The sequence below is a fragment of the Astyanax mexicanus genome, chromosome 20 (genome assembly GCF_023375975.1).
Source record: "Astyanax mexicanus isolate ESR-SI-001 chromosome 20, AstMex3_surface, whole genome shotgun sequence".
Classification (NCBI taxonomy): Eukaryota; Metazoa; Chordata; class Actinopteri; order Characiformes; family Acestrorhamphidae; genus Astyanax; species Astyanax mexicanus.
In genome coordinates this window covers 11,956,643-11,980,822 of record NC_064427.1, presented here as the reverse complement: position 1 = coordinate 11,980,822, position 24,180 = coordinate 11,956,643, and the positions used below count along the sequence as shown (strand labels likewise).

Here is a 24,180-nt window from a genome sequence, read left to right as displayed (position 1 = left end):
TACTAAGTCGTGAGCACCACATACTAAGTCGTGAGCATGACTTACTAAGTCGTGAGCACCACATACTAAGTTGTGCGCAGGACTTACTAAGTTGTGAGCACCACATACTAAGTCGTGAGCACGCCTTACTAAGTCGTGAGCACCAGATAATGGTAGCTAGCAAGCTGTAGTTTAAACTGGCATATGTTCCGCAGTGTAATGTGATTAACTAGCTAGGTTAGCTAATATTATCTATATTTCATTGTGAAATGTTTTAGCTACTACTAGTTACCATTAGCTAAACTAGCTAATGTTAGCTAAAACATTTCCCACTGAAATAAAGTAGTTAATATTAGCTAACCTAGCTAATGTTAGCTAAAACATTTCACATTGAAATAAAGTAGTTACCATTAGCTAACCTAGCTAACGTTAGCTAATACATTCCCCACTGAAATAAAGTAGTTACCATTAGCTAAACTAGCTAATGTTAGCTAAAACATTCCCCACTGAAATAAAGTAGTTACCATTAGTTAACCTAGCTAATGTTAGCTAAAACATTTCACATTGAAATAAAGTAGTTACCATTAGTTAACCTAGCTAATGTTAGCTAAAACATTTCACATTGAAATAAAGTAGTTAATATTAGCTAACCTAGCTAATGTTAGCTAAAACATTTCCCACTGAAATATAGATAATATTAGCTAACCTAGCTAATGTTAGCTAAAACATTCCACTGAAATAAAGTAGTTAACGTTAGCTAACCTAGCTAACGTTAGCTAAAATATTCCCCACTGAAATAAAGTAGTTACCATTAGCTAACCTAGCTAACGTTAGCTAAAACATTTCACAATGAAATATAGATAATATTGGCTAACCTAGCTAGTTAATCACATTACACTGTGGAACATATGCCAGTTTAAACTATAGCTAGCTAGCTACCATTATCTGGTGCTCACGACTTAGTAAGTGGTGCTCACGACTTAGTAAGTGGTGCTCACAACTTAGTTAGGCGTGCTCACGACTTAGTAAGTGGTGCTCACCACTTTCTATGTAAAAAAATATATGTATACACCACGTCCCTTTAGGGGCTCCGTATCTACCCTACAAGTTATATATTTGCTATATATATATATATATATATATATATATATATATATATATATATATATATTATAGTAGAATATTAGAGTCTTCTTTTCTGTGCATTACAGATTGAAAACAGCATTTCCTCACTTTTTCCATCACAGGAGATTTCAGAGGACGAGAGTTCAGGTCTGAAAGGTTAATGGCACGGGCATATTACAATATGACAATGCCAAGATTCACGGAGAGCATGAGACATGATTTTCACATGTCAATAAACTCCCATCATCGAAACAAGATTTTTGGGAAAAAATGTTGGATCTCTGGACAGATATAAATGTTGTGACATTTGAGAAGCTTGTGGAAACAATACCACAGTGAATGCGTATCATAATCAAGTAAACACATTCATATTAGAGTATGTGACTTTGACCAGGCAGTGTAATAAAAATAATGTATATAAAAACTTATTTTTATTATTATTTGTGGGGAGCACCTTGTCCTAAAAGGAGCATGAGCAATTCAAGTCAGAATTTATAAACTATCAGTAATGCTAAATAGGGGTTGTTTGTCTATCATAAAGATTAAAAAACATTTATTCAGTGTGTATTTGTGTATTTGTTTAGATTTATCAACATGAAGCTATATTGCTCTATCTACCTGTTGTGTTCTTCCTCTGAATTCTGCAGAGATGTGAAATGTGGGTGAATGTGTTAGCTAGCTATATGCTAACGGAGGGTTCTGCATAAAAACAGTATTCCTCTTTGAGCTGGTTTTACTTTAACTGAGGCTGGTCCAATAATGGGAATGTATTTCTGACATGCTGATCTCTGTGTACTGTCAGTTCTCACTCTGGGGGCTAGGTTAGGTTACTTGTTTGTAGTCCAAAAAAAACGGCGCGATCTAAGAACCTAAAAAACTACAACACCCATCCGCTTCCTCTCTCGCTGTATTTCCGGTCCTGCGCGGTTTCTGGAGCGGATTGGATCCCGGACTCGGAATTGTTAATAAATGTAGAGCTGTTTAACGCAGGTAAGCGCTTTATTTTCTGTCAGGCTCGGTTCTGTTGCTCCGGAACCGGGGTTCGTCTCGCCGCGCGGGCCCGGGCGGCCCGGCCGCTCGGCGGGGCGCGCGCCCCGACTCCGTGTGCACGAGCTGCGCACCGCCTGGTCTTTGTTGTGTCTGCGCGGCGGAGAGATCGGAGACAAAACCCGGCGGAGCTGAAGGTCCGCTCGAATCCTGGAGCTCTGCGCGCGGATCCGAGATCCGTGCACCACTGTCCCCCTGCGATTTACTCCCATTCACTTCATCCGGCTCCAGAAACATGTAGCCAGCCACAGTGTGTGTGTGTGCGCGCGCATGTATGTACGAGTGTGTGTGTATTTGTTGGCTTACTCTACATTAATCTGATAGCAAAGAACGTTGAATAAACGTTGGTATTTGGTTGTATTACATATTTTTTAAATCAACTTCCATTAAAGGCTCTAAATGGTTGGGGGTCTGATTCTGCATCTCAATGCTTTTAGGAGAAATGTGCTCCCTTCAAAAACTAAACAAATATAATTAGTAAAATGTAATTGAATTTACATTTAATACAATGTAAATGTCCCTTTCTACACTGTACCAACACACATAGAATGCAAACTAGATATACACATGTAATAAAAGTAAAGATTAACCATACATATAAAATCATAACTTTGAATCAATGTTGAATCAACCTAAAATTCTGACGTCTGAGATCAACTTTGTCTCTGTGCATTAGAGATGGAAATGTTGGTAAAACATACTTTTGCTTGCCTGGGTATCTAAAAGAGAGTGATTACTCACCTTCTGCACAACAAGGCTCTCTCAACACCCTACCCTGCCTATTAGTGTGTCTGTGGATGAGTTATGATCAAATAGTTGATGACTTTTAATATTAAAATCACCGCAGTATTAAAGAAAATGTTTGCATTCTTATACAGGGTAATGATAATGTAGTATGTTAAATAAGGTTGAGTGAATGTGGTTTTTACTCCTTTTTTTATACATTCCTAGGCTGACGGGATGGCAGAGCCTGCACCAGATGACTATATCTGTAAGTGTTAGTTTTGGTGACTAAGGTAGTAAGTGAAGGCACAGTATATATGGTTCTGATAAATTGTCTCCTTGCTAACTGAAATGTACTTTGCTTTAGGGTGTGAGGATTGTGGACAGTTTCACAACTCGGAGTGTCCTGAGCTGGGTCCAGTGGTCACGGTAAAGGATTCGTTTGTGCTGAGCCGGGCAAGGTGAGTAAAATAGGTTTTTTGTTTGTTTGTTTTTTTAGTAAAGGCAGCTGTTACAATGTACTAAACTATTTAAGCATTCAGATTTTTTTTTATATTAGTTGTTATGGTTCTGTCTGTTTAAATGGTTCTTCTCTATGACTTGTGAATAAACTGTTGTATAAAGTTTCAGTAATTTATTTCAGCACCATATATTACTGTCCTGTATAGAGTGTTTTCAGGAACCAGTAAAGGACCAATATGCTGGACATTGTGCATATAGAAATTGACCACTCTCTTTCAGATCGTCTTTGCCAAACAGTCTGCAGATTCGTCAGGCTGAGGATGGAATCGAGGGGGTGTATGTTCTCCAGCGCCTCGTCAAGAGAACTCGCTTTGGACCATTTGAAGCCAAAAGGGTCCACAACTTGAACACAGAGGGGGTGTTTCCTTTGAAGGTGAACTCTGGGATATGTTTAGGGAATTATTTTATTGCAGGACTTCAGATATTGGTGTTCAGATATTTTTATTTTGATCGATTCTGTTAAAACACTCTGTGATGGTTACTGTCAGCAAATCTTTAAAAATTAAGATCATAGAGCAGATAGTTTTACAATTTGTGACACCCATTACAAATTAAATTGGCTCAGAAATCACTAAATTTAAATAAAGAAATTCTAAAAAGTTGCAAAACATGTTAAGCATTTTTGCCTGTGTCAAGATGACCATTAAGGTGCACAGGAAGGGATCTGTATACTACTGAAAAAGGCTTTGTCAGGAAAAAAAATACAGATGAACAATATTATAAGAAAAATTATCTTTAGATTCCACTGTGTGAAATTTTTTGCTGTGTCATGTTATTGATGGGAACAGAATAATACTAGAATGCACTGTTTTTGTGTTGACAGATTTTTCAGAAAGACTGCTCTGTGGTGTGTTTTGATACGTCTAATGAGGATGACTGTAACTGGATGATGCTGGTTAGACCTGCGACTGACCACAAGCACCAGAATCTGACAGCATACCAGCAGGATGACGAGCTTTACTTTAATACCTCTGAGGTGCACTTCACACTTCATAGCAAACTACACTTCTGTCTGTATTTACTGTATGTACTGAACACCATAAGTCCAAAACCAAAGATTGGGGGGGGGGGGAAACAAAACCAAAAAAAAAGTGTAATCGGAAACTAAAAGCCAGGGTCTGTCATGGTATGGGGTTGTGTCAGCACACCTCTGTGATGCAGCATTAATGCAGAAAAGTACATTGACATCTTAGAGCAACACATGCTGCCTTCAGGACCACATTTTTTATAGGGATGTCGATGCAGTTTTCAACAAGACAGTGTATAACCACCTGATGCATACTTTACAAAGGCTGTGGAAGAAGAGAGTACAGGTACTGGACTATTCCGCCTGCACTCCTGACCTGTCCCCAACAGACAATATGTAGAAAATTTTAAAATAAAAAAATTCTCCTGTGGCACACCTTAATATGTTTCTGCAGAAAGAATAGGACAGAATATCACCTGAAGTACTTCACTTGTTTCCTCTGTGCAAAAATGTCTGTTAATTGCTGTTGAAAAGATATGGTAACATTACAAAGTGGGAGATGCTTTGCCATTCCAACTTTTTTTAATGTGATGCAGGCCTGGAATGCAGGAATGAATGTGGATTTACAAATGTTTTTTTCTCATTTTTGGTAATGCTTATTGATTAGTTTATAAACATCAGTTAAGCCATAACACAAACAAAAAGGTCCACATTAATCTGGCTGCATCAGCAGATATTTCTCAGTAGTTTTCTACTTTTACAACTCAAGCAAACGTTTTACTTACAAAATTTCATTCGTATCAACATTTACATTTTCTGCTGTTCAGGAAAAAAACAATTCTTAGATTTGCTATATCCATTCATTAATGACTAGTGCTGTCATGCAATTAATCTTTAATTAAGATGCTGCTCATATTATTTTAGTATGTTATCTTATCTGCCTGGATTAATCTGCCTGTTTGCCTATTAAAATGTTGCTGAAACTTTAATTTGGAGGAGTTTACTGTTTGAGCCATGCAAGCTGTGGTAGTCTAGCATTCATTGCCTTCATTAAAGCTTTGGTATATAAGCTTCCACATGTTTGAGCCTAAAACTCTCTGTTAAACGTTTGACTTAAACTTTGCACTTCAAAAGATAGTCTTAAATCTACAAAACACAAGTCAAAGTCACCAAAACTACCCTGAGATTTTATAGTAAAGCTTTTTTAAATGAAAAAAGGCTTTTGTCTGTTTTGTCAGGCATACAAAAATACAAAATTATTTTGTCTCCCTTTTAATCACAGATATTGTTGTGATAAATACAATGTTTTTAAGTCATTGATATCACTAATACAAATATAATTCCATTTTGCCTATTTTACTATCGACAATTTAAACTTTAAGTCTTAAGAAGAAAAAGTGTAAGTGTAAATCCTGTTTGTTGTTCTGCAGGATGTTCTGCCTGGTGTGGAGCTCAGAGTGTGGTACGGAGCTTTTTATGCTAAAAAGATGGGGAAGCCAGTACTGAAACCACCTGGACTTCCACCGCCAGCAGGTAAACACACACATCATGGCTAAAAGCAGCTCAACACTGAATGTAATGCAATTAATGCAATTAAATTGTACTACGTATATGCCACTCACCCACTGAGAACTACCAGGATTTTGTACCCAACTTTAAAATGTTCAGAGAGCTGTGGCAGTTCTGTGGCATTTCAGTCTGGACTACATCACTGCATTTGATGCAGTTCTTTATTGTTTATCGGTGCTGATTTTTAGGAATGGTGTCTAGAAAGCCAGGGCTCCCTCAAGGGATGCCTACAACAACAGCACCCACTGTAGCCAAAGTGACAGATAGTGGTGGGTCCCAGTGTGATCACTTGCTGTAATTATATTAAATTAATATTTTATGGCGCCGAGTGGTCCAACGGTCTAATGCGCTGCCACTATGAGCGGGAGGTCGCAGGTTCGAACCCCCGCTCATTCAGCTTTGCCATCAGCTGGGCGGCACGAGGCGTCTGTGAGCAGATGAATCGGAGCCTAGCCGCTGTGCTTTCCTCCGAGTGCGCTAGCCGCTCAGGCAATGATTCATCCGCAGCAGCTCGAAAAAAGGGGTGACTGACTTCACACGTGTCGGAGGAGGCGTGTGCTCGTCCGCATCCTCCAAGGGTCACGGGCGTCACCGGTGATGGGGACACACAAAGGGGTGGGACAATTGGACATCCAAATTGGGAGAAAAATGGGAAAAAAAAATAATAAAAATTTTAAATAATAATTAATATTTTATTCAATTCAATTTCAATTCAATTTTATTTATATAGCGCTTTTTACAACAAAGGTTGTCACAAAGCCGCTTTACAGGAAAAACAGGTCCACGCCTCTTATGAGCAGCACCACAGAGATGCCAATTTTATGGTGACACACTCCCTTTAAGAGGAAGAAACCTTGGAAGGAACCAAGACTCAGTCCGAGGAACCCATTCTACTCGGGTTGACCCGCTCAGTACAAACAAACAACAAACAACAAACAAATAACAGAACAAAAACAGTACAGAGAATTAATGTGAACTATGGCTAATATAACAGGTACTAATTTATGAATATAAGAATGTGATTGGCACAAACTATAGAGCTATGGCTAATACAGAAACAGATACTGAGTGTGCTAATTTTAGTCAGTGCAGGGTTGCAGAGCCGGAGAACAACACAGCGGGCAGTGGAGAGCCAGGCTGGGAACATCAGGAACAGGGCATCTCCATACATGTAAAAGAGATAGATAGAGAAAACAGAAAGGAAAGGAAGAGAAACAAAAAGCAGGAGTTAGAAGGGCTGTGTAATAATTCAGATGAGTAGAAGGACAGGGCTGATTCCTGAAAGCTGGAACCACAGACGGACACATCCAGGCCGACCGGCCGGCCAGGCATCTCAGCACATGTGAGAGAGATAGAGAGAGAGAACAGAGAGGGGAGAGAAGAAAAAGGGGTTAGAATGGTTTTATAAAACTCTGCTGGAGTGGGATGGGCACTTGGCAGCAGCAGCTCAGGACATGGGGAGAGAAAGAGAAAGCAGATGATTAGGACAGGGTTTATATTTGCTGGATAAGCTGTAAGAGGAAGAAAATTGTAATGAGACATTACTCAAAAGCTTGAGCAAATAGAAATGTTTTGAGTCTAGATTTAAAGATTGAGAGTGTGTCTGAGTCCCGTATATTAATATGGAGGCTATTCCAAAGTTGGGGAGCTTTATAAAAGAAAGCTCTTCCTCCTGCATAGTTTTTTCTAATACGCGGGACTACTAACAGGCCAGCGTCTTGGGAGCGGAGTGAACGCGGCGGATTGTAAGGAGTAAGGAGTTCCTGTAGATAATGCGGGGCCAGATCATTGAGGGATTTATACATCAGGAGAAGTATTTTATAATCTATACGAAATTTAACAGGTAGCCAGTGTAGGGATGAAAGAATAGGTGTAATGTGATCGAACTTTCTAGCTCTAGTAAGCACTCTTGCGGCTGCATTCTGAACTAGCTGAAGTTTATGGAGTAATTTATGTGGACTTCCAGCCAACAACGCGTTGCAGTAGTGACTAGTTTGTTTTTTTAAGTGACTAGTTTATGTTTTCTGTCTCAGGCCAGCTGTTCAGCCCTCCAGCACACACGGCCTTACCCGCTACACCCTCACCTGTCCTGCATGTGGCAGCAGTGGTGTCCCTGGACAGCAATGGCAACGCCAGCCCAGCACCCATTCCGGCTGGGACCAAACGGAGGCCGGGCAGACAGCGCAAGATCAAGGGTCAGAAATCAGGTTCTACTGCAACGTCTGAGATCTTCAGAGGTAAAGGGGAAAGGCAGTGAGAGTGTGTGTGGAAGCTCTATATAATATCTCAATCACTCAAACTGTTCAGTCTAAAGTTTTACACTGGACACACTTGAAGCTTTTTTCTCACTATTTAGACTAATTTAGCTAATGGACAACTGGTGCTTACACCCACCAGTTATCACTGAAGCCACAAGGCTAATTTAGCTAACAGAAAACTGGAGCTTACACCAACCAGTTAACACTGGAGCTACAAGGCTAATTTAGTTTTATCTAGTTGGTTTTATTGAACACAACATGTAAACATTTACAGTGAGAGGGGTGGTATGTGAACCCCTTGGCTAATGCCTTTTCTAAGAGCTAATTGGAGCTATGACGTGATGAGATTAGATATGTTGGTTAAAGCTGCCCTGCCCTATAAAAACACACACCAGTTTTTAACAGAGTTTGCTGTTCTTAAGAAGTATTGCTTGATGTGAATCATGCCTCACACAAAAGAGCTCTCAGAAGACCTATGTTCAAAAATTAGTTGACTTGCATGAAGCTGGAAAGGGTTACAAAAGTATCTCTAAAAGTCCTGATGTTTGTGTCCACGGTAAGACCGATGGTCTACAAATGGAAAAAGTTCAGCACTGTTGCAACTCTTCCTAGGTTTGGTCGTCCTGTAAAGATGACTGTAAGAGCACAGCGCAGAATGATCAATAAGGTGAGGAAGAATCCTAGAGTGTCAGCTAAAGACTTACAGAAATCTCTGGCACATGCTAACATTTTTGATGACAAATCTACAGTAAGGAAAACTTTAAACAAGGATGAAGTTAATAGGAGGACACCACGGAGGAAGCCACTGCTGTCCAAAAAAAACATTGTTCCACAGCACTGCTGGCTAAATATACTGTGGACAGATGAAACCAAAAATGAGTTGTATGGAAGAAACACACAACGCTATGTGTGGAGAAAAAAGACACTGCACACCCTCAACAAAATCTCATTCCAACTGTGAAATATGGTTTCTCTCAGGGCCTGGATGGATTGCCATCGGAAAAATGAATTCCCAAGTTTACCAAGACATTTTGCAGGAAACCTTAAGACCATCTGTACTGTTGCACTCAATGTGACCCTGTGTCCTATACAGCCAGCTAAACTCTCTCCTGCATCACTTCCTCCAAGGAACAGGCAAGTGTTGTGTTTGGACAGGATTTAATGCAAGAAAGTATGAAACTGAATCAATAAAAAAAAGAAAAATACTCAGTATGCAAATCATATGTCCACTTAAATCAAATCAACGTTTCCTTCAATGTATAAGGTGCATTAAAGAGTTCATTTAAACTAAGCAGCCACATTACATGAACTTTAAATGAACAGATATGAGTTACTATTCTGAGACATTTAACATATTGAAAACATCTCAAATGTACTTCAATAATTCCATGCCTAACATCTATCAATTACATACAACTTAACACTTACTCATATTGCCACTCGAAGGGATAGAAAGGAGTGGATACTTTTGGATTAGCAGAGACACACTGCTTGCTTGCCTCATGAGAAAAAACAATACCTCCAGTTCATTTATTCTATTTACTAACTGACTCAATATAGCCAAGTCTGCGCCCCCTATAGTCCTGGTGGAACAACAACTGTTCCAGTACACCATCTGTTCGCCAACTGAAGCTCAACAGAGGATGGATGATGCAACAGAACAGCAACCCAAGAAATAAAAGTAAATCAACAACCAAATGGCTTCAACAGAAGAAAATGCACCTTCTGGATAGTCATGATCATACAAACCCCCCCCCCCCCCCCCCCCCCCCCCCCCGGTTGTGTTTAGTAAAACCATGCAAACATATACATTTTTGGGTGGTATTACTTAAGCAGACTGTTTATTTATTTATGTTCCCTATTGTTGTGGCTTACATGAAGTTTAAAGCATATACCCACCAGTTAGCACTGAAGCTACAAAGCTAATGTAACTAATAGGAAATTGGAGCTTATACTCACCAGTTAGCCGTGGAGCCACAAGGCTAATTTAGCTAATAGGAAATTGGAGCTTATACCCACCAGTTAGCCGTGGAGCCACAAGGCTAATTTAGCTAATAGGAAATTGGAGCTTATACCCACCAGTTAGCACTGGAGCTACTAGGCTATTTTAGCTCATGGGAATTGGCGATTATACCCATCAGTTAGCACGGGAGCTACAAGGCTAACATACTAAAAGCGTATGTAGATCAGTTAGGACTGATATAAGTCTCCATTGCATCGTAGCTCTATTATAAATTTGAAAAAGCAGACAGACACTAAAGATATTCGGGCTGAACTGCTGCATCAGGTGTGAGTTTAGAGTTTTTAGAGTTGTCAATTTATTCTGTTGGTGTGTAGACCACTCCGTTTCTGAGGTCTTCTCTTTTACCCCTGATCTGACCCTGCCAGTGCTGGACGTTCAGGACTTCATGAGTGATGGAGATGGCCTGCAGGTCAAGCTGACGAAAAACACACGTGGTCACATGCCTCTTTCAAAGTAAGAACATTCACACTTGTATTTTAATCTACATTTGGAGACCTTCATTTACAGTGCGTGAAGACAAGCTAGAAGAAGTTCCAGGGAACCCATGTGAGATAAAAATCTTTATTTTGATTAAACAAATTTTACATTTTTGTTCAAGATTTGAAAAATATTAAGAGATGAAGGTAATGTACCTGAACACCTAAAACTGAAAAAAATGTCTTTCACGATGGAAATAATAATAATAATAACAATAATTGGCAAAAATGACCTGGAGTCATTAAACTTCAATAAAGTTAGAAGTGGAGGGATGGCAAAGCCAAACAATCGAAATTCCACCATATAAATGTATTATGATATAAAATATATGATGATATAAAGCATTTTTGTTATTGGTTGTGTTAATAATTGTTTTCCCACTCTTTCTTTTCTCTTTCTCTCTCTCTCTCTCTCTCTCTTGCTGTAGGTCTGCTATAAGGAAGCGTTTTCTAAGGCCGGGGAGAGACCATAAGCGGGTGTATCAGTGTGGTCTCTGTGGCAAAGTGTTCCAAAATAGCAGCAACCTCAATCGCCACATTCGCTCCCACGGTAATAAACAGATTGATGGTTTCTGGAATATAATAACTAATAACAATATCACAACCAACCAGCTGATGTGTGTGCTTTTCTGTACAGTGTTTTACAGCAGATTTTCAATAGTATTAAGGTTTATTCATGTTTGACTGATGTAAAGCTGTTTTGCGTTGATTTCTCTGTGTTTTTATTGTGTGCACATGTGTGTACTGTGTGTGCCAGGTGATAAACTGTTTAAGTGTGATGAGTGTGACAAGATGTTCAGCCGAAAAGAAAGTCTGAAGCAGCACATCTCCTATAAACACAGCAAGAATGAGGTACATAGTGTGTGTGTGTGTGTGTGTGTCTCCTTACTAATTTTCTAATTTAATTTACTAATGTGTTTTTTTTTTTGCCCTCATCCTACAAACCATTAAATTGTATAAACAAGAATTTGCTTTTTACTTTTGCATTTTTGATAGCAATGCAGAATCAGTTTGTCCTTTCTGTGATTAATGTTAGAGTTTTGTGGATGGTAATATACTACTGTGTGTGTTTTAGCCCGATATGGAGTACAGGTATAAATGTGCTACATGTGAAAAGTCCTTCCGGGTTGAGAACGCCCTGAAGTTTCATAACTGCCGAACTGGTAAGACTCTCTTAAAATAAAAAAAACTTTGTCTTGTTAATACAATGTAAGAATACAAATAATATCTAAATATTACAGAAGAAAAAAAGAAAATGCATGCATTACCCATCCCTAAAATGATTATTTTGGAGATGTTCTGCTGTCCTTCTGAGACCTGGCAATGTATATTTGTCCAATGTAGAGGGCAAAAGATCTAGGACCTTTTATGCAATCTGTTAAATCCTACTTTCCTATCCAAAGGCCTTCGTTGTGGGGGTGTGGTCAGCTGATCATTGAGAGTTTCTTTTTAAAATGAAGCGAGACAAGTGATCATATCTGCAGATGTTTTGTTTCTGTTGCAAATAAAGAGTCAATTTTAACTGTTTTTAGAAATGTACAGTAAATTTACTTCATTTAAACCACAGCTTTTATTCAGTGTCGTTTTACTTAATCTTTCTGTGTTTTATGATCATGAATTGGAAAGACATTTTAACAAAAATACACTTAAAAATTAATACATTACTATTACATAACTTCTACATTCTGAGACCATCCTAATTTTTAAAATATTAGGAGGATATTCTTACAACAATTTCATGTTGAGAAATATTAGACTAAATGTAAGGTGATTACTTATGAAATCAAACTTTTTTCCCCTCAGATGATAAGACGTTTCAGTGTGAGATCTGCTCGCGGTTCTTCTCCACCAACAGCAACCTCTCCAAACACAAGAAGAAGCACGGAGAGAAGCTGTACTCCTGTGAGATCTGCAACAAAATGTTCTACAGAAAAGACATCATGCAGGACCATCAGAGACGTCACATGATGGGTAAGCTTCAGTGTTTGTTACTGTCACCTAATCTCTCTCTCTCTCTCACACACACACACACACACACACTGTGCTGAAATAACGTGCTTATAGAACTATTTTTATTTTTCAATTTACAACTCATATTAAATTGAGGCTCTACGGTTTCTTAGGTGCAAAGTGCATGAAGAGAGAGGAGCTGGAGTCGAGTGGAGAGGAGGCCTCCAAATACAAGAAAGAGCCATCGGCCTGTCCCATTTGCAGCAAGGTACCCACCTGCATAAACCTACTGTGCAGACAAATGCACAAGGCTGGTTAAAATGACATTGAGCTTTGTAATGTGCGTTTGTAAATTTAAATAGGCTTCTACACGCCCTTTACAGAGAAACTTATGCAATTTTTTATTGTAACAAATTGAAGAGTAAAATTTTAAATGTATTTTACAGAAGTAATAATATAAACATTCAGATTGTAATATAAAATATTAAAAACGCTATAAAACAGGGATGCAATGAATATATGGCTACTGAAATTTTCTTTACTGAATATGTGAAAAGACAAATATTTTATACTAAAAGTGTAATAAGTGTTTTAAGTTTTATTGCAGTGTTTTCTCTAATGATAGGATTTTTTTTTGCAGTAGTGGAACATGGATAGCATAGTTTAATTAGCTGAGGTAGTGTGTTTACTAAAAGTCTTGCTGAAATTCTGTGGGGGTGTTGCACATGTGTCTTGGACTGATTGTGAGCCAAGCATTTAGGACAGAAGTACATCTATATACAAGCCAGGGCCTGGATTCAACCTGGAAACAGCCGAGCACTGCTTATGTATATTTTATGACTATAATTGCACTACTAAAGTAGCTAAATACACTGTCTGACCAAAAAAAGTTGCCATCTGGATTTAAGTAAGTAAATGATGTGGGGTTGATGCTGCAGTTAGTCTGCAGGTTTAGGTTCAGCAACAGTATGTGCTGAAAGAATGAGGTCAGCTGACTACCTGAATATACTGAATATAGACCAGGTTATTCCATCAATGAATTTCTTCTTCCCTGATGCACGGACATATTCCAAGATGACAATGTCTGGATTCATGGGGCTGAATTTTCACACATGGATTGGCCACCACATAGTCCAGATCTTAACCCCAGGATGTGGTGGAGAAGGCTTTGTGCAGTGGTTAGACTTTACCTTTACCAATGCAAGATCCTGCTGAAAAATTATGTAACACTAGACTGAAATAAATCTTCTGACATTGCAGAAGTTTATTAAAACAATGCCACAATGAATGTGTGCCACAATCAAAGCTGAAGGCATTTTTTTCTTTTAAAAAAACATAGCTGATGTGCTAATGTGCTTTGTTGGTATGATGCTGGGATTTAAAATAAGCATATAAGTCTTAAGTATTTAATGCATATTTTAAACTGCAGTTTTGTCAAAGCATTTTTTGAAAAGCAAGAAATAAATGCACTTAGGATATTTAATTCATTCAGTGCTGAAAATTCGCAAAAGTTGTTCAGTATTCATCCTTCAGCCCAGTGTTTTCTTTTTGTTTGGTTTGGCCGAATATTGGGAACAAAAATGTAAATTGTGACATTTTTTGAGCTTTAATTAAATGCAGTCAAATTGAGATGATGAGTGGGGTGCTGTGGCTGTTGCTGAATATGTGAATTAATCATAAGGTCAGTTCAGAGGCCACAAATCCTTCCACTGCTTTCTCCACTAGGTGTTTTCCTGTCGCAGTAACATGAACAAGCACCTGCTGACTCACGGGGACAAGAAGTACACCTGCGAGATTTGTGGACGAAAGTTCTTCAGAGTGGATGTCCTGCGAGACCATATCCACGTCCACTTTAAGGTGAGAGGGTGATGATGGTGTGAGAGTGTGACTGTAGGTATTGCTGTAGACTGAATAGGTGAGACTAAACTGCTGTAGACTGAATAGGTGAGACTAAACTGCTGTAGACTGTATAGGTGAGACTAAACTGCTGTAGACTGAATAAGTGAGACTAAACTGCTGTAGACTGAATAGGTGAGACTATACTGCTGTGGACTGAATAGGTGAGACTAAACTGCTGTAGACTGAATAGGTGAGACTAAACTGCTGTAGACTGTATAGGTGAGACTAAACTGCTGTAGACTGAATAAGTGAGACTAAACTGCTGTGGACTGAATAGGTGAGACTAAACTGCTGTAGACTGAATAGGTGAGACTAAACTGCTGTAGACTGAATAGGTGAGACTAAACTGCTGTAGACTGAGAATAGGTGAGACTAAACTGCTGTAGACTGAATAGGTGAGACTAAACTGCTGTAGACTGAATAGGTGAGACTAAACTGCTGTAGACTGAGAATAGGTGAGACTAAACTGCTGTAGACTGAATAGGTGAGACTAAACTGCTGTAGACTGAATAGGTGAGACTAAACTGCTGTAGATTTAATGCCTCACAACTTTGATATATTTGAGAGGTTATTTTTACAGCTATGTATATATGCTAATTGCAAAAAGCAGTTCTTTTATGTGAGAAAATAAAATAAAAAGCAAGGAAAATGTAGTGTAACCAATGAGCAACTGAGCAGGTTTTTCACTTTTCTGTGATTAGGACATAGCACTGATGGATGAGCAGGAGCGAGAAAACTTCATTAAAAGAATTGGAATCTCCATGGAGGACAGTGATGGGCTCTCTGATGATGAGGATGAAAAAGATGACCCAGAACATCACAAATACAACTGCAAAAAGTGCCAGGTTAGCCATTCAACACACCTATCATTTTTATTATAAACATTAGTTCCTTTTTATATGAAGTTACAATTGTAGTTTATGTGCTGTTATAATTGTGATGTCTAACTGATGTGAAGAATATGAATTGCTCAGTATCTGCTGATCATGCTGATTGGTGTTTGACTGTATTTGTTGTACACTGTATGACAGATGACGTTTGCTAAAGGGCGAGATTACCTGAAGCACATAATGCAGATGCATAAAGAGCGAGGCTACGGCTGTGGTATCTGTAATCGTCGCTTTGCCCTAAAAGCTACTTACAATGCTCACCTTGTCATCCACCGGGAGCAACTCCCTGACCCGGCTGTACAGAGGTACAAGACGTTAAACAGATTTTGCACTATAGTTATCTATTTAATATGTTTGATATCTGCTATGTTTAATCTGTCTAATTATTTATTATTTTTAGTCATCTTTTATTAGGTTTGAATTTTTTGGTAAGGCACACTTGACGTTTATTTTGTTATTTTTTAAGGTATATCCATCCATGTGAAATGTGTGGCCGTATCTTTAACAGCATTGGCAACCTGGAGAGACACAAAATTATTCACACAGGTGAGTCTCAGGTGAAGTTTAGGTAAATATGTAAACTTCAGGTGGGATTTAAGTGGTGAGTCTCCGATTCTGCTTCTGGTGAAAAACAGAGATCCAGATTCTACAGGTGAGCTTTTACAAACAAGTGAGCATTGGGCACATTAGTAAAAATATAAGTTTGAGAGAAGCTTTAGGTGAACAAGTGAGTTTCAGATACTTTAGATGATCTTAAGGTACCCCAGATCTTTTGATGTGCGTACACATGACAAGACAGCCGTGTTTACCGTACTTGTCCTTGTCACCGATGTAATGTGGCTTCTGTATTTAACATATCTAACACACATATATGTATTAGCAAGCACACATGCAAAAATACAGCTACAAATATGCATCTGGTGAATTCAGTGTGATTGTAGAAGTGTGTTTGATCGTTGTGAGTGAAATAAGGTAATGTCATACTCAGGTGTAAAGAACCACTGTTGTGAGCAGTGCGGAAAATCCTTTGCAAGAAAAGACATGCTAAAGGAGCACCTCCGAGTCCACGACAACATCCGAGACTTCCTCTGCGCAGAATGTGGAAAAGGTGCCAGCATACACACACATGCATCACATAGATCCTATAGTATACTTTAAGTTACAGTCTGTGAGTAAAATCCTTAAGGACTTGTGCTTTAAGATTGTACAGATGTACAAAAGTGTGTGTGTGATTTTTTTTTTTTGTAGGAATGAAGACCAAGCATGCATTGAGACATCACATGAAGCTCCACAAGGGAATAAAGGAGTATGAGTGCAAAGAGTGTAACCGCAAGTTTGCCCAAAAAGTCAACATGCTGAAACATTACAAGAGACACACAGGTACTGAAAACATACACATAGTCTTTTATTAGTCAATATGCACATAAAGTCTCAGTGATTTTATTAGTTAGCAGAAGCTGTTATTGTGATAAAATGTGGGATTAACACAACTACTCTTGCAGGAGTGAAGGACTTCATGTGTGAGCTGTGTGGAAAAACCTTTAGTGAGAAGAACACCATGGAAACACACAAACTCATTCACACAGGTACATCTTATGCACCTACAGTCATATGAAAAAGTTTGGGCACCCCTATTAATCTTAATACTTTTTATTTGTAAATATTTGGGTGTTTGCAACAGACATTTCATTTTGATATATCTAATAACTGATGGACAAAGTAATATTTCAGGATTGAAATGAGGTTTATTGTAACAGAAAATGTGCAATATGCATTAAACCAAAATTTGACCGGTGCAAAAGTATGGGCACCCTTATAATTTTATTGATTTGAATGCTCCTAACTACTTTTTACTGACTTACTGAAGCACAAAATTGGTTTGGTAACCTCATTGAGCTTTAAACTTCATAGCCAGGTGTATCCAATCATGAGAAAAGGTATTTAAGGTGGTCAACTGCAAGTTGTTCTCCTATTTGAATCTCCTCTGAAGAGTGGCATCATGGGCTCATTAAAACAACTCTCAAATGACCTAAAAACAAAGATTGTTCAACATAGTTGTTCAGGGGAAGGATACAAAAAGTTGTCTCAGAGATTTAACCTGTCAGTTTCCACTGTGAGGAACATAGTAAGGAAATGGAAGACCACAGGGACAGTTCTTGTTAAGCCCAGAAGTGGCAGGCCAAGAAAAATATCAGAAAGGCAGAGAAGAAGAATGGTGAGAACAGTCAAGGACAATCCATTTCTGCAAGCACGCCACAAACAGAGTCGCCTGAACCTCAGGCGACTCTGTTTGTGGCGTGCTTCTGTGGTGTGGCTTCTTTCGCATCACTCTCCCATACAGCTTCTTCTTGTGATAAGTGTGCCCATACTTTTGCACCGGTCACACATTTTCTGTTAGTACAATAAACCTCATTTAAATCCTGAAATATTACTGTGTCCATCAGTTATTAGAAATATCAAACGGAAATGGCTGTTGCAAACACCCAAATATTTAGAACTAAAAATTATTAAGATTAATAGGGGTGCCCAAACTTTTTCATATGACTGTATATATACATTTATATTATACACTTATACACCCTTTTTCCTACCAACCATGATCCTCTTCTCCTCTGCGACTTGAAAACTGTTTATGTGACACCATCTTCCTTCTTATGCCCTGAACATAAGAGTAGAGTATCTCACCCAGTATGTCTTTTACACATTTTGCAGTGACTGTATACACCCCTTGAGAGTACTTGAAGACTGTTGTAGGACAGTTACCAAAAGTGTTTACCTGTTTATGCAGATTAGAAGCTGGATTGGTACAGGCCTGTGAGTAAACGTAGTAATTTATAATAAATGATTAAACCAATTTCTTTATTAAACAAAAATGGTAACAGTCACATTAATTGCTATCACAGCTTATGCAGGAAGTACAGTATAGTCAGATTATACAGTTCATTGTACAAAGCCAAAAACGGACCAGCTCCTTTCTATATGATGGCAAAGGTCAATGCCAGATCTGTACCAAGAGCTCTTAGAGTTTCCATTCCAACAAACATCCATTACTCTTCTCTGTCCTATGACCAAGGTGGCAGAGTCACTTGTGTTCATCAAACGCCGATTGAAGTCTCATTTTTTCGAAGAGTTCCTAAACTAATCTTAAAAAATAATTACAGCTTGGTGTATCTCTGAATCCTAGTTTCTACAAACTAGCTATGGTTATGTTAAAGTAAACAACGAAGCATTGTTGTAAGTCGCACTGAATAAGGGCGTCTGCTACATCCAGTAAATTTAAATGTATCTGGATTGAGTGAATGTTTAACAATTCATAATTAGCACAGTTCAAACGATGGCGTTGACGGATTTTGGATCTGTGCAGCAGCTGTGATAGGCTCGGCAGTATCAAATCAAATATAATTTATTTGTATAGTGCTTTTTACAACTGGTTTTGGAACAAAGCAGCTTTACAGAAACAGTATTACCCAGTATTAGGCGTGAGCATTATAATTAGCTCTGGTCATTGATAGACAACATCGTATTTGAAAGGGAGAAGAGCAGTAAGAAAGGAGGGGGAGACAGAAGCAGTAACAAAATAACTGTGTCCACCCAGGCTGTTTTCACACCTACGTTGTTTAAGCTTTTAGGCCAATTTTGGGAAGTTGAGACAGGCTATCGTAAACCATTAAGCAGCATAAAAAGAAAGGAATCAGACTTTCCTCTGCATGCAAACAAGATGCAGCAGTATATGGGTACAAAAGATTACGCTGGTGATTTCTGTATCCACTGCTACTGTAGATTAACCCTCATTTATAAACAGAAATAAAGGATATAAGAGGGTAAACTGTTACTCTCATTCTGTTACAGGACTCGCAAATGGAAGTCAAATTCCGGCAGAGTGGAGGGGAGGGGGGCACAGAAAGGCAACTGGCCAAACTAACAACATTCTACAGGGTGAGTCAAAATCGCAGGAAACCCTTTTATTTCAGAAATAAATTATGGTAGCATTCAAAATGGTGACCATATTTTGGACTGAAAGTTAGGCCCCCTCACTCATAACTTCATGCGGTATTTAGATTTGTCTGTTTCCCTTTCGTTTTTTTCTGAAATAAAAGCGTGTCCTGTGACTTTTGACTCAACCTGTATAAACCAATTAATTTTAAGTCTCTGAAGATGCAGCCCATCTGCGTGATGACCTGATCAAAAGTACACAGTATTACAAACACAGGAACCTTGGTTTCGGACCTAAATGTTTGAAAACACCCCTAAACTGCTGCTATATTAAATGTGGCAAAAAAATGAAACCCTTTTGTATAGTAAATTAGAGGATCATGATTATATTTTTTGCTGTATGTGTGTGTTTCCGTCCACAGTGGGAAAGACATGGTCATGCACAGTGTGTGATAAGAAGTATGTGACAGAGTACATGTTGCAGAAACACGTTCAGCTCACACATGACAAGGTGGAGGCACAGGACTGCCATCTGTGTGGAACTAAAGTCTCCACACGTGCATCGATGAATCGTCACCTTCGCAGGAAACACCCTGAGGTACACACTCACAGACATGCACACACACACACACACACACACAGTTTCACTCTTTGCACATTACAACAATTGTTTTGGTACAGAGGACACTCTGGGGCAGCCATGAGCCCCAATGAGCACCCAATGCCAATCATGATGTAGGATGGTGTCTTTCTCTGGGGATAGTTCAAGCTTTTACTTTGGTAATGGGGATCTGCATCTAGTTAATAACAGCTGTCCACATACTGTTCAAATAGTGTAAATATATGCAGTCATGACTGAACTACTGCAGTGCGTTTTGTAGTAGTTTTTGCGTGTGAAGTGAGTCTACATATCTGCTGTGTGTTCTTTCTGAGAGCAGGTGGTGCAAGTGAGAGTGGAGGGCTTTGAAGATCTTCAGGATTCTGCAACTATTGGTGCCTCCTCCATCAGCATAGTACAGGTGTCTTTTATGAAACTGTCTTTAAAGTAATAATTCAGCTGAAACCTCTTTTATGTCTAAACTGTTTCTTTTACATTGAAGCTACAGTAGCAGTAATGTAACTAGCCACTGCATTCCTAAATCATATGGAAGTGTTCAGTAATTCCTAATATACTTGCTTATGTGGTTTCTCTCTCTCTTTCCCTCTGTCTGTGTGTATGTTTCAGCCATCTGTGCCACTGGAGAAAACCCCCCTCTCTACAGAGAATTCTCTCCAGAGCTCCAGTCCCGATAAGAAACAGCAGAAGCATCAGCTGGAGGAGCCGGAGCTGTCAGACTCAGATGAGTATGCAGAATTCACCAACAAAACCACCTTCACAAGCGCTGTGGGAGACGAGACTAACTCTGCTGTACAGAGCATTCAGCAGGTTCGGATTATTAAAATACCTACCTTATGCTTCCACTCTCTGGTCACCTTATTACAACCTGTGTTTTGAACAAATAAGACACACTGGAAGACACTCCCATCATGTGCTTCCACTCACTGGCCACTTCATAAGAAACACTTCCTTTTGTACTTCCACTCTCTGGCCATGCCTACTATGTTCATCCACTATCTGGCCACTATCTCATAAGCACCCACCTTATGTTTCTAATCACTGGCCAATTTATAATAAACACCTACCTAGTGGTACCACCTTTTGGTTCTATTCCGTCAACTTTTTTAGAAACTCTTACAACCTGAGTGTACAGTCTCTATTTGAGCACCAGCAAGTTACAAGGGAGTGGGTTCTGATAAAGTGGCAGGGATGTGTGTATAAAAAATTATGACTGACATGTGTTTAATCATTCTCTCCACCCTCTCACCATACCCAGGTGGTTGTATTGGCGGACCCCAACACCACTGCTGCAGAATCTCCCTCTAGTTCTGTGAGTCTGACCAACATCACGGTGACTCCAATAAACACGCCCGCCCCGACACAGTTCACCAACCTGCAGCCTGTTGCCATGGGACACCTGACGCCTAACGACCGGCCTTTGAGTCTGGACAACTCCATCCTGACTGTGACTTTTGATACAGTGAGTGGTTCCACCATGCTACACAACCGTCCGGAAGAGCTGCAGAGCGAGGGAGGGGCGGGGCCTGCTGCTCCTCAATCTGTCGCTCACTTTATCAACCTCACCACCTTTGTCAACCCCATAACCCACCCCATGGAGCAGACGGCATTAGCCTGGAGGCCTGTTACTCCTGCTGATGGGACCCACGTCACAGCAGCAATAGATGGATCCCAACCGGACCCTCAGGACCCCCAGGACCCCCAACTTCAGGGGGCCACTTCGCAGCAGCTGCCCCAGCAAGCACATCCCCCAATGGAGCAAAGTCATCAGATCCAGCCTGAGACTTCAGAACCTACGCAGGATTCCTCTACAGCGCCACAGATGTTTAGCTACTGAAAGTTAAAAGTAAACAATTAAAGGGGAACTCCACACAGTTTTCCTAATTCCTGTGTAAATTTGTGTGTAAACTGAAGACATTCAAAGTGAGTGGGGACAGTCAGAGAGTGGGGTGCGGTGTAAAATTGTGGTTCATTTTAGAGAAAATTTTCAACAGTGTTAGTGAATCAAATCAAATGACTAAAACACAAATAGTCCCATTTCATTTACTTTCCAAACCCACTAGTAAACCTACATAAGTCTTTTCAGTTTTATAGGGGATGGCGATAAATAGTTGAAAATTTGATGCATACACAATTTCCTTGTGGACTACTTTTTGCTGAACAGCTAAATGTATCCCTCCACATTTTAATGATATGTGATTTTTAAAATAACCTTCTGAGGCTTCAGGCAGCATGTTCATAATTCTTACTGTGAATTGAGTGTTTCAAACCAAACCCGCTCTGAATTTTTACACCCGGGAGCTTTGACAAATTGGTGGAGCTCCCCTTTTGCACTTGGCAGTTTAAAGCAATCCTGGTCTATCTCTACTCTGCATTAGCTAAGATTTTTTTCTGCTCTAACACACTTAACCATTCCCCTCTTCAGGTTTTTCTATACTGCCTGGGGAGGGCCTGGAAAGGAAGGGCTTAAAAAAGAGCAGGTAAATGCTGATTGCAGAAGCAGAGTTTGGAAACCACATACAGATGTGTGCTTTTTACAGTGCATTTTAAGTTGTTTAAAAAGAATAATGCCACCAGTCACATTTATTAGTTTAATATGAACGCAAACCAAAGCTGTATGTATATTATTTTGAATGGCTTGTTGCGTTTGTATTGCAGTCTTTTGCAAGAGACCGTTCTAAACTGGAAACATAAGTTCTTCCTCAAGTTCAGAGAAGCTGTTTGTAAGAAACAAGTATATTAAGATAAGAAACAAAGAAAGAAAGATAAATGTGAAGCTGTCTTACCTGCTCACCTGACTATGGATCTTTTTTAATGAACTTTTTGTTATTTTCACACCAGGTAGCTTTAAATAAACTAAATCTATAATCACTGTTGTAGTGGATTTAATCTATTCCAGTATTCATCAGTAAGACTTTGTTTTCATCTGTGGCTGATCAGTAAAATGGACTTTTGGCGTAGTAAAACATAATAAAAAGTACATACCTTTGGTAAATAGCACACCTCTTTTCTCCCACAGCGTACCAAGATTCAGAAATTTTAACAGTTTGTCCAAACACCCTTCAGACTGGGTGACATGGGGCATAATTTGCCCTGATAAATCGCTTTTTTATTATTCTTCTTTATTACGCTTTTTTTTGGTATTCAGGCTCAAAGTAGCTCCACACCTCTTTGCTAGAATCTGGATAGCCCTGACAGTTAAAACAAGGCATTAATAACTTTAAAAAATTGCACAAAAAAACTGTTTACATCCCATAAAACTAGCTTTACCTCTGTGCGCTGCCATTACTGTACTGATAATCACACACACACATATATATATACATATACAAATTATGCCCCGTGTCACCCAGTCTAAAGGATGTTTGGACAAACTACTATTTAATATTCCTGGATCTGGTGCTTTTCATCAAAGGTAAGTACTTTTATCATGTTTTACTACACCAAAAGTCCATTTTACTCAGGAGTTCTCCTTTAAGCATCCTAATTGACACCAATACAGCCATAGCATTTTACACATCTACCCAATATTATTATATATTTTTTTCTGTCTCTGAAAACTAATTCTTAAGCAGATACATTGTTTTATTTTTATTGTTTTTGTATTTTATTACACCTGTAGCTTATCACAGTTTAAAAAGAAAATATACTTTATTTTTGCCTGAGTGAATAACTAAATTGAAAAATAATCTCCCATACCCCAGTGTACAGTAGCGATGTACAGTAATTTACTGATAGAATGGCAGAGATTGTTTGTAGAGTTTGTAGGCTCTCATTTGGGAAACAGTGAAAGATTGTTTTTAAACTGGGCTGGAGTGAACAGTCCAGTATGGAAGCCCATTTCCGCCACCTGAAGAAAAAAAAACTTCCTAAACTAAGTCATAATTATGAGATAGAAAAGTCATAATTATGGGATAGTAAGTCATAATTTTGAGATAGTAAGTCATAATTATGAGATAAAAAAGTCATAATTATGAGATAGTAAGTCATATTTATGAGATAAAAAGTCATCTCATAATTATGACTTCGTATCTCATAATTATGACTTACTATCCCATAATTATGACTTTTCTATCTCATAATTATGACTTAGTTTAGGAAGTTTTTTTTTCTTCAGGTGGCGGAAATGGGCTTCCAGAGTCGTCCTTTGCTTCCCGTATTGAAACCCCTCCTCTCTCCGCTCCACGGACACATTCAGACTCC

At 39.0% G+C, this 24,180-nt stretch overlaps 1 protein-coding gene across 4 annotated transcripts; it reads left to right on the top strand.

Moving 5' to 3' along the window:
• The first annotated feature begins 1,987 nt into the window (after positions 1 to 1,987).
• prdm15 (PR domain containing 15) lies at positions 1,988 to 22,849 on the top strand. Of its 4 annotated transcripts, none has more exons than XM_022681101.2 (25): positions 1,988 to 2,094; positions 3,103 to 3,142; positions 3,242 to 3,335; positions 3,616 to 3,769; positions 4,220 to 4,372; positions 5,794 to 5,896; positions 7,966 to 8,169; positions 10,579 to 10,666; positions 11,118 to 11,239; positions 11,447 to 11,541; positions 11,765 to 11,852; positions 12,493 to 12,660; positions 12,813 to 12,907; positions 14,365 to 14,496; positions 15,240 to 15,383; positions 15,570 to 15,733; positions 15,895 to 15,974; positions 16,417 to 16,536; positions 16,677 to 16,808; positions 16,931 to 17,014; positions 19,278 to 19,364; positions 19,784 to 19,959; positions 20,300 to 20,380; positions 20,587 to 20,787; positions 21,236 to 22,849. In XM_022681101.2, exons 2-25 carry the CDS (start codon positions 3,112 to 3,114, stop codon positions 21,812 to 21,814), a joined length of 3,375 nt encoding a protein of 1,124 aa, XP_022536822.2. In that variant the 5' UTR covers positions 1,988 to 2,094; positions 3,103 to 3,111; the 3' UTR covers positions 21,815 to 22,849. The 4 variants fall into 4 exon arrangements, with proteins under 4 accessions (XP_022536822.2, XP_022536820.2, XP_022536823.2 ...); XM_022681099.2 differs by having other exon boundaries at positions 10,528 to 10,666; XM_022681100.2 differs by lacking the exon at positions 1,988 to 2,094 and adding an exon at positions 2,211 to 2,423 and having other exon boundaries at positions 10,528 to 10,666.
• The last annotated feature ends 1,331 nt before the right edge of the window (positions 22,850 to 24,180 follow it).